Source organism: Stomoxys calcitrans, chromosome 3, assembly GCF_963082655.1.
Source record: "Stomoxys calcitrans chromosome 3, idStoCalc2.1, whole genome shotgun sequence".
NCBI classification, from domain to species: Eukaryota; Metazoa; Arthropoda; class Insecta; order Diptera; family Muscidae; genus Stomoxys; species Stomoxys calcitrans.
This window is the reverse complement of record NC_081554.1, coordinates 55366110-55383894: the sequence shown is the minus strand read 5'-3', so window position 1 is coordinate 55383894 and position 17785 is coordinate 55366110. Positions and strand designations below refer to the sequence as shown.

At 39.2% G+C, this 17785-nt stretch overlaps 2 protein-coding genes across 2 annotated transcripts in view; one reads left to right on the top strand and one right to left on the bottom strand.

The window, feature by feature from the left end:
* LOC131995751 (uncharacterized) overlaps positions 1 to 17785 on the top strand; it is a 134190-nt gene that overhangs the window by 30987 nt on the left and 85418 nt on the right. The window lies entirely within an intron of this gene.
* LOC106091575 (CAR1 transcription factor-like) overlaps positions 1 to 17785 on the bottom strand; it is a 100097-nt gene that overhangs the window by 10366 nt on the left and 71946 nt on the right. Inside the window, exons 2-3 of the mRNA XM_059365463.1 lie at positions 9394 to 11368; positions 2522 to 5899 (exon numbers count right to left, since the gene is read on the bottom strand). Coding sequence (XP_059221446.1) covers positions 2522 to 5336 — 2815 coding nt within the window. The 5' untranslated portion in view covers positions 5337 to 5899; positions 9394 to 11368. The remainder of the gene's footprint in view (positions 1 to 2521; positions 5900 to 9393; positions 11369 to 17785) is intronic.

Genomic DNA, 17785 nt, shown 5'->3' with positions numbered 1-17785 from the left:
GAAGCAATTTCATGGTTGTTTTTGAGAATCGATTAGAGGAGTAAACAAATTCTTTAGAGTCCCTCTGTTTGTCCTCTAAAGACCTAAAATCCCTGTAAATACCTGAACGGAGTCCTAATCCACTAATCTCGAGCTACTTGATGCGAATCGATTAGAGGAGTAAACAAATACTCCAGGTCCCTCAGGTTGCCTTCTGAGAGATGACAGTACCTGAACGGAATCCTACTCCACTAATCTTAAGCTTCTTAATGCGAAGTACATCCCTGGGTGCTCAGAGGAAGACAGCGGGCGACGGACTGTGAGCTACACAATAAAACCTCAAACAACAACTAAGGGCAAGTGAAGTCGCGTAAGAGGGCCTCATAGGTTTGTTTTTGCGAAGCGATAGAGAGAGAGAACAAATCCTCTTCGTTTTGCAAAGTGCTTTCTAAGTGCCCGAAAACACTTGCTACCATTGTAAGATATGACGGAACTTGTTCGGATACTCTCCAGGTACTGAATGTGATACACTTCCATGGGTGCTCTGACGTAGCCATGTGCTCCGAAGTTATCGGTGTGCTCGGACGTTATCGATGTCTATGGGATTCAACACAATGACGGACTGGGACCTGTACAAGATATCCCAAAACAAGTACAAGAGCGAGGTGAAAGTGGCCAAGTGTGCCGTATATCGATGTTCTTGCGAATCGATGAAGAGAGTTAACGAGTCCTTCGGATTCCGCAGGATGCCCTCAAACGACCATTCTAACAAGAGGAAATACGAACGAAGTCTATGTCTAAGACTCAGGAGCTACTGGATGCAACGCACTTATCTGTATGCTCAGACATAACCAGTGGGTCGATGTGCTAGGACGATATTGATGTCTCTCGGTAACAACAGAATGCCGAGACAATTCCATTGCAGCCGGTTGTACGTACCGCATTGACCCGATAAAGTTCTTCACCGGCAAGGGCTGCCGCCTCAGTGTACAACATACTGCTCAAACATAATGCCGAGACACTGATCGTGGTTCAGGACACTATGAAGTAGGGAATGATGGTATGGGTGATGAATTAGACTTAGAACGTCAATGAAACCAGTTTGCATGTGCCATACGACTCCTGGCTTTTATGAGCTTTTGCTGGACTACGTGTCGACTGGATGGCGGGAGTATAGGATGGTTGTCATCCCAAAATCTCGACATCTCCTTGCGCAAAGGCCCTCTGTGTATACTGATAAAGCTAAAATGCTTGAGGTATCCGGGGTAGTAGTCAACATTGGTTTCCTACGAACTGGGGAGTCATATAGGCTTCTGAGTACGGATAGCGTCTTTAGAGTGGTGGTCTTCCCTATCCTGAAGGCACTGGAGTCGTGTCGATACTGAGCGGGTTCCGAATGGGTGCACCGATGCAAGCAAAAATTGTTTTTAATCCTTATGCAAATCCAAAACAGGAACTTTTATAAAATTTGTGGGTTTAAGGGGAACGCCCTACCCTAAAACCCACTCAAACGGACATGTTTACCAATTGCAATAATATGGGTATCAAATGAAAGGTCTTAGATAGTAGACCACGAATCTGGTATTAATATTTGAGACCAAGTGCCTGGTTGGCAGCCCAAGCCCCACAAAAACGGGCATGTAACCTGACCAGGGCAATATGAGACTTGAACAAAATCTTCCAGGGTACAAAATGAAACATATATAAAAATTTGGTTCAAAGAATCATAGAGTTGCCCCATTTCTTACTTTGCAGTTGGTATTAACCTGTCTAACCACATAAAACTTTGTGTGTTCAAGGGGAACGCCCCACCCCAAAAACTCACTAAAACGGACATGTTTACCGAATTTGCCAATATGGGTATCATATGAAAGGTCTTAGGGAGTAGCCTACGAATATGGTATTGATATTTGGCACCAAGTGCTTGGTTGCCAGCCCTACCCCCCACAAGCAGACATGTAACCCACATGTAACCCGTACAGGGCAATATGAGACCTTAACAAAATCTTTCGGAGTAAAAAACGAATCACATATTAAAATTTGGCTTAAAGAGCCTGAGGCCTGCTGGGTGTCTCACTTTGCAGTCGGTATTACCCAGTCCAATCACATAACAACGGAGCTTGTGCCTGAGTCAGTCAAGAAATTTGGGGGACTCTACACCAAAACGTAGCACGACTAGTAACGTAGATTTGGTTTGCAGAGCAGTTGTCAAACCCTGATTATTCTCAAAGCGCTTATGGTGGCAGGAAGATAGTCAGTCCGCACTATTACCTCTTACTTGATTCTTTTCCTAGTCTTATGTACCGAGCTGGCCTGTCTGATAGGATGTTATACTAAAATTTTCGAGATACCCCTCCATCCATCTGCCTTTGTGGTTGTACGTCTGTAATCATGTCACATGCATATTCATATGTGTATCACTTCTTTTAACAGGCCCATAAAGACAAGTTTCTCGTTTGGACTCTTTGGCCACAATGCCTCCTTATCCATTTCAAAATTTCATTTTATCAACCCACCTACCGAAAAGATTTGTTTCACTTACCTTGAATTAGTTTCCTTTTCCCGGAGATCTGCAACGGCAATGAGGCACCAGCATCCAATTGAAGAACAACACGCGGTGTAGGTGTCGAGGAGTGTGCTGAAGTTGCTGCATCTACTGGACAAGATGACGATGTGGTTACAAAATTATTGCAGTTAGATGTTGCTTTGAAACGCAATGGCCCATTGACCAAAGCAATGGTCGAAGCTTGAGGTGTTATAGTCTGATGTTGCTGTTGAAGGGATGGTGCTTGCGGTCCCTGAAGATGATTGTGGTGATGATTGCTGAGAGCCAGCATTTGTTGTTGATATGCAGCCGTGGGATATTGTGTGGTATTTAAGGCATGCGTAACTGCACCACTAGGGGGTGAGGCCAAAGGAATCGATGCTGCTGTCATGTGCGGTTGAGTGGAGGCCAAAGTCAAGGTGTTAGCTGGAGGTCCATGGGCAGGACAAATGGAATGTAAGTCACCATTTGAGTCCATAAAAAGAGTAGCACTGACAGCAGGCGAGCCACAACTCGAAGATGCTGCAGCTGTTTCCACCATAGGCCATGAGACCATATCACCACCTGCCATGGTTGAGACTAAATGAACCGGCAGAATATGGGTGTGACCGGAGGCAGTCAAGCCTCCAGGAAGCAGAGATTGACCCAGGGGCACAACAGCAGTTGAGGCTGAGAAATTGCCACTATTTGTTGCTGGGCCCGAAGCAGGCAGGTGTATGTGTGGTACACCCTGGCCCATCATGGCCAAAATATTCTGAGCACAATGCTGCTGATGGTGATGATGGGGATGAGGCAAAAAGTGTTGCTGCTGCTGTTGTGGCACCAGGATATGCTGTTGCTGCTGCTGCCCAAGGGGAAATGGTGTTTGCTGTTGATGATGACCCAGATTGGCCGGTGACACCTGTTGCTGTGTCGCTGTCGTTGGAAAGTTATACATCAAACTACTCAGTGGCGAATGCACCAGTAATTGTTGCTGATTTTGATGCTGCATTTGTTGCTGCTGTTGTAGCTGCTGCTGTTGATAGTATATGGTGGTCTGCTCATAGTTTAAATATGTAGCAGTTGCTGAGGAGGAGGAGCCGGAGGAGCAGCTGTAAGAGGTAGCAGGTGGATTAGAAGATGCGACTTCCCCATTTTTCGTTGCTGTATCATGCAACTCAGCCCTTGTTGTTGTTGTTGTTGAGGAGGGCTGAAAAGGTGGTGCCAATGGTGTCAATTTTGATTTTAAGGCTTTCAGCAAAGTTTTTGTAGGTGTGCCAGAGGCATTTTTGTCACTTGCATTGTTGTTGCTCCGGTTGCCCTTGGCTTTGCCCTCACGTCTGTCCTTTCGCGCTGCAGCCGTAGCCAACTCGCGGGACACTTCACAATTCAAACTTTGCATAAGACGTTCCGCGGCTGTAATGCCCGTATAACGACGCGTATTATTGTTATCGTCCACCGAACGATTATTCGACGCATAACGATTACCCGCAACCGTAGGAAATGAACGTTTCGAGCGGCGAAAAGGAGAATTTCCCAATGAGGAGGACGAGGGCAGGGCCACTTCTTTAGATTTCGTTTTAGCCAAATGGCGAGGAACAAATTCTTTGCACTCTTTCGTTTCATTTTTGTACAAGGCCTGAGCACTATCGATAAGTTTGAAACTATCACCGATAAATGACACCAGTTCGGAGCATGAGAAATTTATGGAAGGATTTGTATAGATGGGATGTTTAATTTCGATAGATTTTTCAGTGTTATGGCATTTATTTGTAGGCTGTTGCTTCGATAACAACTTTTCCGAATTGTTATCGATAGCTAGATCAGCTGTTGTCACACTAGAACTAGAGCTTGGCTCTTTAGGTACTTCAACTTGATTTTGAACATTTGGGGTTTTCTGTTCATCTTCTTTAGGTTTAGATAATGCCTTATCTTTGATATCCAAAGTTTCCGGCAATATTTGAAAGATTTCCTGCCACCTTTGGGGGTTTTGTGTCGACTTTGTGTTATTTTCGGGGCCATTGTGACACCTTGCTGTATTATTTTCCTCATGTTTACCCTCACAATTACTATCGACTACCTGTTCGATAATGCGAAAATTCTCAAAATCGATAATTCTCTGCTCGTATACACAACTTTGGGAATAATTTGGCAAATCATTGTCATCACCATCGCTGTCCTCCCCATTGACTCCTTGCTCAGAGGCCAATCCCAGAACATAGCCTTTTTCGAAGACAGACAAAATGCCCGAAGTAGAAGCAGGCGAACAAAAACACAAATAATTCTCTTCACAATTGAGCACTGGAGAAGGTTCATCATCGATATTTTTAGTCCGATTACTGGTAGATGGCAGAACTTCCAAAGAAATTGCATGGCAATTTGTTTTAACATCACCTGAGGAATTTCTAAGATCATTAGCCACGCTATTGTCAATGTTTTCTAAACCATTTTTGTCTTGATTTTCACTTGTTATCGATAATTTTTCTACACCTTCACTCTGGCCTTCACATAATGATTTAATCAGATCCCTTTCATTTTGGGCAAAATTTTCTTTATTTGCAATTTTGTTTGCTTCGTTTGCATTGGATATCGATAATTTTTCGCTTATAACACTAGGAAGACTGCAATTTCTTTTAATTATACGTATAGGCTTGGCATTAAGTGGCAACTCTCTAGATTGTTGTCCCTTAAAGTTATCGAAAGCCATTTCAGTTTTTTCCGATATATTTAAATCCCTGACTTTTTGTATCGCTGTATCATCGATATTTTCTATTAAAACGGAAGCTGTGGTTAGACCATTACGATATGGTTGGCTTGTTTGTACAGCAGTCATCGAAAATGATTGATCAAGCACCAAATTTGCTTTCAGCGATAACTTTTCATGCAAGTTTATGATTTTGTTTGTTTTTGATTTGTTGCTTGTTTTTGAGATAGTCTTTGGTGATTGTTTGCTGTTGAAAGTTTTCGCATCCGAATCAGTTTCACAAAAAGTTATCGATAATTTATTATTTGTCAGTAAATTAGTTCTTTTATGAGGTTCACTGCGTTTATCGGTAATGGTAATGGTGTACAAGAATTATGTTCATGGCCATTTTTTAGGCCTGTTTGGATTTCTGTGGAACTTTCAGTTGTTATCGATATATATTTACTTTGGCCTTCACCATCGGTATTATAGTCTTGGTTAATGGTTTGTGGTGTCGATGTTGGGTCAACGCATTCATTATGTTCTTCAAACTTATTCGATTGCTGAACACCACTATCACTTTTTTCACTTGAAACTGAATTTGGAATCGATAATCCTTTGTAACTGTTCTTATTGTTCTTTATTTTATTTTTAGTGTTGTGTATGTTCCAATTTGCAGTGAATATTATTTTATAAACAATTTGTCAATGAACCTATAAAAAGAAAAAAGTAATCGATTAATCTTAACACAAGTCATATGATTTTCTTTTTAAAAAATATCGATAACGTTTATTACTCTGGCTTTCAAACTTTTAAATTATAACTATAACTATAACAATTACTGTAACTTTCGTGTTTTTATCGCATTATTACAAATGGTAATACCAGGGTTCCAATTTGGCTCCATATAGTTTTTTTTAATTAAACACTAATCGGAGTTTCATGTATCATTAAAACATTTCTGTTGGTTCAAAAGATTTGATCGATACTTTAAGGCATGCACATTTAACCACACATTGTAATTGTAATAATTTTTTGTTATAAAACATTGCTGTCATTCAAGTACACTCAATTCTTGTTATAACAATTATCGTTATCGATAATTTTTCGATAAATTTACTGATATTTCGGCCTAGTATAGTATTGTTAAAGATTTTATAGTGATCGATTTCTTTATAATTATCGATAATTTTCACAATATTATTATCGATTTAATCATTAATCATTATTATTAACTATAATTTTATCAATTATATTATCGATATTTTGTTCTAAAGTGCACACAATTATCGATAAACTATTTTTGTTGCCTAGAACGATGTTTTACACTTTTCGTTATCGATTTAAACCCACTTTTGTAATTTTTTTATTTTATTTATTGGTTTTGATTGATTTGATCGATTACTATTTTTCAAACTTGTTGATAACATAAACAAACCATCGAAGCACCGGTATTAATTTTCTGTACATTTTGTAAAGCCTTAGTTTTTCTTCATTTATTTGTTGATCTGTTATCGTTTTGGGGATTTAAACTATATAGTCTTCGAAAGTAACAAATTCTATTGAATTTAAAATGTTAATCCATTGTTATCGCGATAAGTTGTTCTCTTTAGGTTGTCATGGTTATCTATCGCTGGTTATCGATATCGGACTATCTTTTACGTGTTTCAGCTGTTATTTTCATATTTTTTCCTGCTGCTATAATGCAAGTCGTCTTGTCTTTATATTTATGGTAATCGATTTTTATCGCATTTTTTACCTTGTTATCGATACCTACACTAAGTTTAGCACAATTTTTACTTCACCGTTTACTAGCGTTGAAGAAGTTTGTTTAGTGCTTTGCTTTTAAATTTTATTTCCCTAAGAGGTTTATCGCGATAAGGTGTTTTCTTTAGGTTGTCGTGGTTATCGATATCGGACTATCTTTTACGTATTGAAGCTGTTTTTTTTCATATTTATTTCCTGCTGCTATAATGTAAGTCGTCTTATCTATCTTAATATGGTTATCGATTTTTATCGCATTGTTTACCTTGTTATCGATATCTGCACTAAGTTTAGCCCAATTTTTCTTCACAGACTTGTTATAAATGGCATAAACTGTAATCGATTTTTATTGTCCCTTAACAAATCGCTTATTACTTTGACAAAATCACAATCGATATTTTATTCGAGACTTTTTTAAAGTTTGCAATTTCTAAACTCAGTCAACTGCCCAAAAAAAATTTTTTTAATATTTGTGGATTTCATAATGAAAATACAGATTATCAAAAATTTATTTTTCTTTTTTCCCTCAGTCTCTTCCTGAATCTCCTAAGGTGACGCACTTAAATGATAACCGATAACGAAAATATGTGACTTATTTCCCACTGTCATTTCCTGAATCTCCTAAGGTGACACACTTAACTGATTACTGATAACCGATTACGAAGATTAGTAATTCTTCTATCGACTTATTTCCCTTTATTAATATTGGCAATTTTTCTTATCGATAACATTAATTACTATAACCAATCTCATTTGAGATAACTTAAAGCAATGTATAACATGTCATTTGAGGCTATTTATGTCATAAACAAGAGTTATCGAAACTTGAAGTTGGTAGAAATTGATTATTGTATTTGTTTAATTGGAATCGAAATTTAAAGATATTTGTTTGGTCACTTTTTTTCTTCGCTATAAGGATTCTGACAAATTTTAAGCTGTGTAAAATATTTATCGACATATTATTGAAATCGATAGTTATCGATAGCTATTTTTATCGATCGCTGAGTTATTGTTGCCAGTTTTTTTCAAACAGTTTGGCCGGCTTTTGTTAAATTATTTATCAAAGTATTAGTTCTTTTGGTTATCGATATTTACCGATTTTTTTAAAACTCTTTTTATGTGACATTGATTTTTATGAATGTTGTTATTAACTACTTTTTTCAAACTGACTTCTGTTATCGATAATAATAGAGGATAAACGAATCCAATTTTAATTGACAAACTGTTATCGATACTTGCAAATGCAAATTTACCCATGACCATTCCATTAAGGAACAGGGGCAAACTTCTCACACATCATTCGATTGATTTTTGTCAATTTTTTCATAGTTGCAACATTTCGCCTAAATTTCTATAATCCACCTATTATTGAAATCGCTAGTTATTTTGGTCAATCCATTGTATGTCGTTTTATCGATTTTTGTTATTGTATTTATGTGGTAATTGATTTTGATTAATGAGTTTCCTTTTATATAGTTAATTTTATACTTTTTTAACACCATTTTTGATGCGCTGTCATCTTTTATCGATAGTTATCGATTTATTATTGAAATCGATATATATCGATAAGTTATTTTGGTTGATTGTTATTGTTCTCAATATTGTTTAGTGTTTTTCAGTAGTTTGATATAGTTATCGCTGTTTTATTTAGTTTGGAAATCGACATTTATCGATAGCTATTTTTCATCGATCATTGAAGTATTGTTACCAGGTTTTTTCATAAAGTCTGGCCTGCTTAAATTATTTATGAAAGTATTAGTTCTTTTGGTTATCGATATTTACTGGTTTACTTCTAATACTCTTTTTATGTGATATTGATTTTATGAATTTCCTTTTACCACATGTTGTTAGAACTACTTTTTTCAAACTTTTGTTTAGTAACTGCCATCTGTTATCGGTAATTAGGTCGATAATCGATTAATTTTTCTTCAAGATACAGTTACAAGATAGCGTTTAAATTTCAATAATCTACAATACCAATTATTGAAATCGCTAGTTATTTTGGTCAATTCATTGTATGTCGATTTATCGATTTTTGTTATTGTATTTATGTGGTTATTGATTTCGATTAATGAGTTTCCTTTTATACAGTTGATTTTATACTTTTTTAGACATTATTTTTGATTCGCTGTCATCTGTTAACGATAGTTATCGATTTACTATTGAAATCGATATATATCGATAAATTATTTTGGTTGATTGTTATTGTTTCGTGTTTTTCAGTTGTTTAATATAGTTATCGCTGTATTATTTAGTTTTGATATCGTTTCGATAGTTATCGATTTACTATTGAAATCGATATATATCGATAAGTTATTTTGGTAGATTTTTATCGATATTGTTTCGTGTTGTTCACTTGTTTGATATAGTTATCACTGTATTATTTAGTTTGGATATTGACATTTATCGATTGTTTTTTCTTATTCTCTTTTCATATACTAACCGATTGTCATCCATAAGTTCAATTTCACTATTTTTTACCTTTTACACACATTTTAAACTTTACTATCATTTTTTATCCATAGCGTAAGAATAGTGTTTATTTCCACTGTTATCGATGTCATTTCAAACGATTTTTTTCGTTTTTAATTGACTTTTTTTATATTTTACCATATTTTTTTCTAATTCGTTTATTTACAAGAGCTTGTTTTAGTTAAATTGTCATTTATCGATAATTATCGAATTACACTTTTTCAACTTGTATACGTTTAATACTTTTTAATTTCATTAATTAAAAGTTTCTTTACTCTTCTGTGTCATTTTCTATGATTCCCCCATCAAGTGCTTCGATTATATGCGCCTTTAGCAACTGTTCTACTTGCTGATGCATTGACAACTAGATACTTGTTGCTTACTAGCCATCAAGCCAAGTGCTTTTAAATGACATATTTGAATTCTTGTCCACACAGGAAGACGATGTTCAAGGATGCACTTCTTGGGTTATGCCAAAGAATGACGCCATTATCATTGGGGCACTTCGAGTACAGATCCTTGGAAAATGTAACAGAGTGCATTCATTGCTAGGGACAATTTTGATGACATTATCGTTACAAATGGGGGTAGTGGTGAGGATGATGACGAGATGACGCTTGTTGTCGCCAATATAGCACCATGGTGGAAGGGAAGGTAGACATTTCTGCGTTCACTTTAGCACCCTGCTACCTTGTCTTGACTTATCGGCTTCGTTATCGTCACTGAATCGACGTTTTTTGTTTTTTGTGTTTGTTTGCCTGTTGATAACACAATAATTAAAATATTCTGCCTGCCCCAAACCACCTTGGCATCACAGCAGGGTGTTGTGCTGTCATCAACTTTTAGACGTCAGTGTCTGTGGCAGATAATTATGAGAAACTTTGTATATGGCACATTTTATGGAAGGGCCGTTGTTGTCTGCCAGCAGCTATTATCGAAGCAGTGGGAGGTTGTAAGTGGCTTTCGGCGAGGCTTCATAGCTTCAATGCACAGAGTCTTCAATGGGAAGAGGGGGGGAGATGGTGGCGCCGGCAGGAGTTCATCCTTGCTGGGATGCAAAATGCGTATGACTCTATTAAAATAATCGATTTATCATGCACTCACAATAACAAATTGTATTTAGTGGCAACTTGTTGATTGTTGCCAACATGCCGCAGTCGCCGCCAATCTTATTGCCAGCCAATAGCCACCAAGTGATGTTGATGGCGCATCCCATGGACATTTAGCTGTGATGACAAGGGCGGGTAGTAGACGACACTTCAGCCTGTTGCTTAGATTGAGAATGGGTTTAATAATAACGCCATTGATGCTGCTGCTGCTGTTTTTCCTGCAGTAATTGATGTTGTTAGCCCAGTTGAAGCGTTAATGTTGCGGCCAACATCTGTAATAAAAGTCGCATTTGCAACACTTTAGGTTGTTTCATTGAGTATGCTATGAGTAGGTTGTTAAAGAGGATACCACAGTGTCCCCACTTTTTTGCTTGCCTCACTTCTTCTCCATATCTCTAAACCGACAAAGTTCGCTGTACGTTAAAAGGTTCTTTGCCAGCATACGTATGATGATGGCGCTATGCTGATATGGTTGTTAAATATTAAAAATTAATGTGACTTGTTGATTTTGTTTTGTTCATGGCAACAACGAGGCAGCGGGTTAATAAGAATTGATGGTAAATTGCGTGGGTGTTTTTGTTTTGTCCTTCCTGTTATTAACTTCCGCAAGGATTATTTTTGATTTCAGATTCATTCATGCGTGTTGTCTGCATAAATTCCTATTGAACTTTCTAAAATGCCTCGGCAAAGTGGGTGTCTGGCAGAAAGTTGACGTCAAATCATCCCTGTTTCTTATAATGCCATCCATATGTACATATTTAGTTTGAAAATTATATATCCGGAATAAGGGAATTTTTTCAAGTTGTGTATTTTTAGTTAAGCAGCATATGGTTAAATCTGTAAAGACACACAAGGAAAGGGAATATTTGAAAAATAGCAATGAGAAGAACAAAGAAGGATACAGACAACAAAGATTGAAGGGAGATATTGTAAATGTGCTCTAACAAACAATAGGTATTCGAGTATGAGGAAAATTTTGTTTGTCTAGAATTAAAAGTGTCGTCTGGTAGTCGCTAAAGACTTAAACTGCGGTGAGATTTATATGAGATGTAGTGTATGATTGTTGGAAACAAGTTGTTGGAGTTAAGGCATTTTCTTTTTTTTTTTTGAAGACTTGTTAAACTAAATTTAAAGATCGCAAATTTTAAACATTAGGAAAAATTTCCTTTGGCGAAAGGTAACTTACTTACATTCTTAGGAAGGAATTTTACTTACTTATTAGAAAGGAATTTCTATTTTAAAAGGAAGTGTACAAGATCTCTAGCTATGCGTCTTGTACCAAAGGCAAACAATTTTAAATAAGTTCATAATATCATTCCAGGTTAGAAAAACTTTCCTTTGGTCAAAGACCTTTTACTAATTTTAAAGAAGTTTTTTTTTATATAGTAACATAAAATATCTTTACATTTGCGCCTTGCTCGCAAATCCAAAATTTTAAATTGAAATATGCTTAGGTTACGATTAGGTTGAAAAGAGGGTGCAGATATGAATCCGCCCCATGCCACTATGGACATACACCAAAGCCAGTAATCGGTCTGTTTTGCGCTCTAAAAACTATAAAGTAACCTTTAAAAAGAAAATTTTAAGTTTGGAATTCCGTGCTACTTACAAAATCCCTTTCAATATCACTCCCCTAAGTTGGTTCATGTCTGGTATTATGTCTCCACCTAAGTACCGTTATCTGTTAGACGCGAAAGCCGGGCAATGACAAAGGAAATGCTCCAACGTCTCATCATCTTCCCCGCTTGCCCTACACATGCTATCACTGGCTGCACCGATTTTACATAAGTGAGCTCGTAGTCCTATGTGTCCCGTTATGATACCAATAGCTATACTGAACTCCTTCTTGCTTCCCTTCAGTAATAGCCTCGTCTTCTCACGATCTGGATCTCCCCCCATAGGGTTTTCGCCGTCCTACCGAACGTTACGCTGTTCCACAATGTTACATGCGCATTCGTTGCCCACTCCCTTAACTCGGACTGCGTCGATCCGAAAGGCTTTGGGCCAACCAAGTTTATTGACGGTAGTCCTCTGTCCTTCACCGCCAAATCGTTTGCCCTTTAATTTCCCCTTACTCTGTTATGGCTCGGCATCCAAACGATGCGAATTTCGCCATCCTCAAAGAAGGCGTTAATCTCCTTCTTACACTGCAAGACTGTTCGTGAACTTACCGTCCTGCTTGTTATTGACCTTATGGCAATTTTACTATCAGTAAAGATGTTCACAATCGACGTCCTCGCGTTAGCACCACACTACTTCAAGCATTCAGTGATCGCCCGGATCTTCGCCTGCAGGACCGTATTATGGTCAGGCAGTCTAAAACAGATCTCAGTCCCTGGGTTCTCAATGTAAATCCCCAGGCCCACTCTGTCCTCTAGCTTTGATACATCCGTGTAACATGATCTTCCAGATGGCAATACTAGGATTCCGTCCTTCCAAGACTGTGCCGCTGGCAGCAGTGCCTCGCACTCGACTTCAAGGTTCATCTCAGGTATCCGATCGGAAACCTCTTCCCTTCCTTCCAGCTTTCCTGTCGTCGCCTCGCTTATACCGCGATGGTATGAACCGCTCCCATTCTCAATCCATTCTCCCATCGCCTTAAGTCTCATAGCCGCTGTGGCTGCCTCACACTTAATCTGTATGTCAATGGGTCGGATATCTAGAATTGTCTCCAGTGCCCTAGTGGGCGTGGTCCTCATCGCTTCACCTATGCCAAGACAACATGTTCTCTGAACCTGTTGTATGGTCCTTATGTTGCACTTTTTCTCCATAGCAGTCCACCAAACTTCTGATGCGTAAGTAAGTATTGGTCTTAACACGCTCCTGAAGAGCCAATGGACTATCCTCAGATTCAGGCCCCATTTCAAGCCCGTCTACATAGTGCCCAACATCTGTGAGCCTTCTCAGTACGCTCCTGAATGTGACACTTCCAATTCAGTTTCCTGTCCATGATCACACCTAAGTATTTGACCTGGTCACATATCGAAATCGTCTTATTGAGGAAACGTGGTGCATTAAATTGGCCCTCTTTCGTCTTCCTCGTGAACAGGCATATTTCAGTCTTCTCTGGATTAACATTGAGACCTCTGGGTCTAGCCCAGTCAAGACCCTTTCGGCCCTTCTGTATAGCTCGTTCGGATCCTTACCCCTTAGAAGTATTATAACATCGACTGCGTAGCAGACGGGTTCAAATCCCTCCTCAGTCAGCATCCGTAATAGGTCATTCATGGTGGTCACCCATAGGAGTGGCGATAAAATACCTCCCTGTGGCGTGCCCTGTGCCACTTTCTCTCCTATATTTATGCCATGGGACACACAATTTATCCACCTGTTCCCTAGCATATGTTTAATCCAGTCTTTAAGGACCGGGTCCACCCGTTACTGTTCTAAGGATTGGATCAATGTGTCGCTCCGCACATTGTGAAAAGCCCCCTCAATGTCAATACATACCGCCAGTGTGTACGTTTTGACATCGAAGAATTCTTCTACTTTATGCACAACCTCGTACAGGGCAGTCTCCACCGACCTTCCCTTGACATAGGCATGCTGTTTGTATTTGAGCAATTCGCAGGATGTCCTACTCTTTTTATCATCGTGTCCACAATACGTTTCATGGTTTTGAGTAGAAAGGACGTAAGGCTTATGAGTCTGTCGGCCTTTGGTGTCGCATAGCTTACCTTGCCGGGCATGGTAAGTTGGAGAAGAAACATCGAAGATGGGGTCAAAAGGGGACCAAATGCGCTTTTCTCGCAACTCGATAGGAAGGAGTTGGGGAGACGGTGCACTGGATGTTTACGGAGGTCGTTCGGCTAATTCTCACCTATGGTTGTCTGGTGTGGCACAAAGATCTGCACAATTTTGCCCTTAGCAGGATGATCGAGCAGGTACAAGGTACCGCGTCAGTGCTAATCTCTGGGGCAAGGCCAAGTACCCCCAGAGAGGCGCTGAATGCCATTATCGATCTTATGCCCATGCACCTATATTTTGGTTGTGTGGCATCAAAGTTCGCCATTAGCCCGAGGGTGTCGGGTATATGTCGCTACTCTAACTCAAGTCATTCTTCTGTTCTACGGAGGGATGACGTGGCCGCCTTGCACCACGCTATATGCAGCACGACTGATTATATATACATGGAGTGGTGGGGAACAAAGCGGCAGACCAGCTGACCAGGTATGGATCGCTGATTGCCTCAGCTCTTTCTATGGAATCAATGAGACCTGCACTGTACGAGCTTCTTGGTAGAGTGGACGACATCAACTATGACTACGCGAACAAGGCGTGGGTCTGTGAAAGCATGACTTAGGACTGCTAATAGGATTCCTGACTAGTCATTGAAACGTCAGATCTTTGACGTCACGCTGGCTGCATGAAGAGGCAGACTTCTGCAGGAAGTGGGATAACAAGGAGGAATTGGAGACGGTCGAGCACCTGTTGTGTCGCTGTCCAGCAATTGCTAGGAAAATACACAGGATAATGGTTGAACACCTCTCTTCGAGGTTAAATTCCCTACAATCTCTAAGCCCTCTTGTTATCAGTGAGTTTTGTAGGGGCTAGGGATGGCTGACTGGATAATACTCTCGACATTGAGTATGATCTAACAAAAAAATATATTTAATTTCGATATTCTGTCCTTATTGCTGTCCTATACTGCTGTGGTGTATGTTTATCTATTTTTTATCCATCGTTTTGTACCCACCACTATAGGATGGAGGTATACTAATCTAGTCCTTCCGTTTATAACACCTCGAAATATTGATCTAAGACCCAATAAAGTATATATATTCTGTATCGACCTCACATTCTGAGTCCGTCCGTCCGTCTGTCAAAATCACTATAGCTGTCGAACGCGTAAAGATAGCTTCTTGAAATTTTGCACAGATACTTCTTATTAACGCTAGCCATTGAAATTTGCAAATGGGCCATATCGGTTGAGATTTCGATATAGCCCACATATAAACCGATCACCGGATTTGATTCTTGACCTCTTGATTGCCTCAAATTGAGCATGCAGTGTTCTGTTATGACTTCCAACAACTGGTTAAGTATGGTCTTAATCGGTCTACAACCTGAAATAGCTCCCATATGAACCGATCTCCCAATTTGACTTCTCGAGCCCTTACAAGCCGTAATTTTTGTCCGATTTGTCTGAAAATAAGCATGTAGTGTTCTGTTATGACTTCCCACTACTGCGCACAGTACGGTCCAAATCGGTCTATAACCTGGTATAGCTCTCATATGAACCGATCTCCCAATTTGACCTCTTGAGCCCCTGGAAGCCACAATACTTGTCCGATTACGATTATGCTTGTGCGGTTCCTAGAAGCTTTAATTATTGCTGGTTGGTCAAAAGTTTGGTATATAGAATAAAATTATGCCTTCCAAATAAATTTAGTTTGTATAAATTTTTATTTGATTCCATGGTGGTGGGTTCCCAAGATGCGGCCGAACTTGGCACGCTTTTACTTATTATACCCACCACCGAAGGATGGGGGTATATTCATTTTGTCATTCCGTTTCCAACACATCGAAATATCCATTTCCGACCCTATAAAGTATATATATATCCTTGATCAGCGTAAAAATCTAAGACGATCTAGACATGTCCGTCCGTCTGTCCGTTGGTCTGTTGAAATCACGCTATAGTCTTTAAAAATAGAGATATTGACCTGAAACTTTGCACAGATTCTTTTTTTGTCCATAAGCAGGTTAAGTTCGAAGATGAGCTATATCGGACTATATCTTGATATAGCCCCTATATAGACCGATCCGCCGATTTAGGGTCTTAGGCGTATAAAAGCCACATTTATTATCCGATTTTGCTGAAATTTGGGACAGTGAGTTGTGTTAGGCCCTTCAACATCCTTCGATAATTTGGCCCAGATCACTAAAGATTTGGATATAGCTGCCATATAGACCGATCCTCAGATTTAGGGTCTTAGGCCTATAAAAGCCACATTTACTATTCGATTTTGCTGAAATTTGCGACAGTGAGTTGCGTTAGGCCCTTCAACATCCTCCGTCAATTTGACCCAGATCGGTCCAGCTTTGGATATTGCTGCCATATAGACCGATCCTCAGATTTAGGGTCTTAGGCCCATGAAAACCACATTTATTGTCCGATTTTGTTGAAATTTGGGACAGTGAGTTGTGTTAGGCCCTTCAATATCCTTCGTCAATTTTACCCAGATCGGTAAAGATTTGGATATAGCTGCCATATAGACCGATCCGCCGATTAAGGGTCTTAGGCCCATAAAAACCACATTTATTATCCGATTTTGTTGAAACTTGGGACAGAGAGTTGCGTTAGGCCCTTCGTCATCCTTCGTCAATTTGGCCCAGATCGATAAAGATTTGGATATAGCTGCCATATAAACCGATCCTACGATTTAGGGTCCTGGGCCGATAAAAGTCACATATATTATCCGATTTTGCTGAAACTTGAGACAGTGAGTTGTGTTAAGCCCTTCGGTATCCTTCGTCAATTTGGCACGGATCGGTCCAGATTTGGATATAGCTTCCATATAGACCGATCCTACAATTTAGGGTCTTAGGCCCATGAAAATCACATTTATTGTCCGATTTTGTTGAAATTTGGGACATGGACATATTTCTTTAATTCGACATATTTCTTTAATTTGGCCATGATCGATTCAGATTTGGATATAGCTGTCATATAGACCGATTTCTCGATTTAAGGTTTTGGGCCCATAAAAAGCTCATTTATTGTCCGATTTCGCCGAAATTTGGGACATTGCTCTGTGTTAGGCTTTTCGACATTTTTCTGCAACTTGGCCCAAATCGGTGCAGATTTGGATATAGCTGCCATATAGACCGATATCTCGATTTAAAGTCTTGGCCCCATAAAAGGCGCATTTATTATCCGATTTCAGGCTTTTCGACATACGTGTCGTATATGGTTCAGATCGGTTTATTTTTTGATATACCTACTGTACTTATTAGTATTTGGTGCAAATCGGAACATATTTTGATATAGCTGCTATGGGACATAAGATATGCAATTTTCACCGGATTTTGATGAAAGGTGGTTTTCATATATACCTGAGGTGGTGCGTATCCAAAGTTCGGCCCATCCGACCTTGGCACGCTTTTACTTGTTTTTATTATAATAAGAAAATATTACAGTGTCATTGGCTTTGTATAAAAGTGCACCCCATAATAAAAATGCCGTAAAGCAGCGAATAATGAAACACTATCAATAAAATGGGCCCAAAGAAAAGGAGTAAAGAGCAAAAA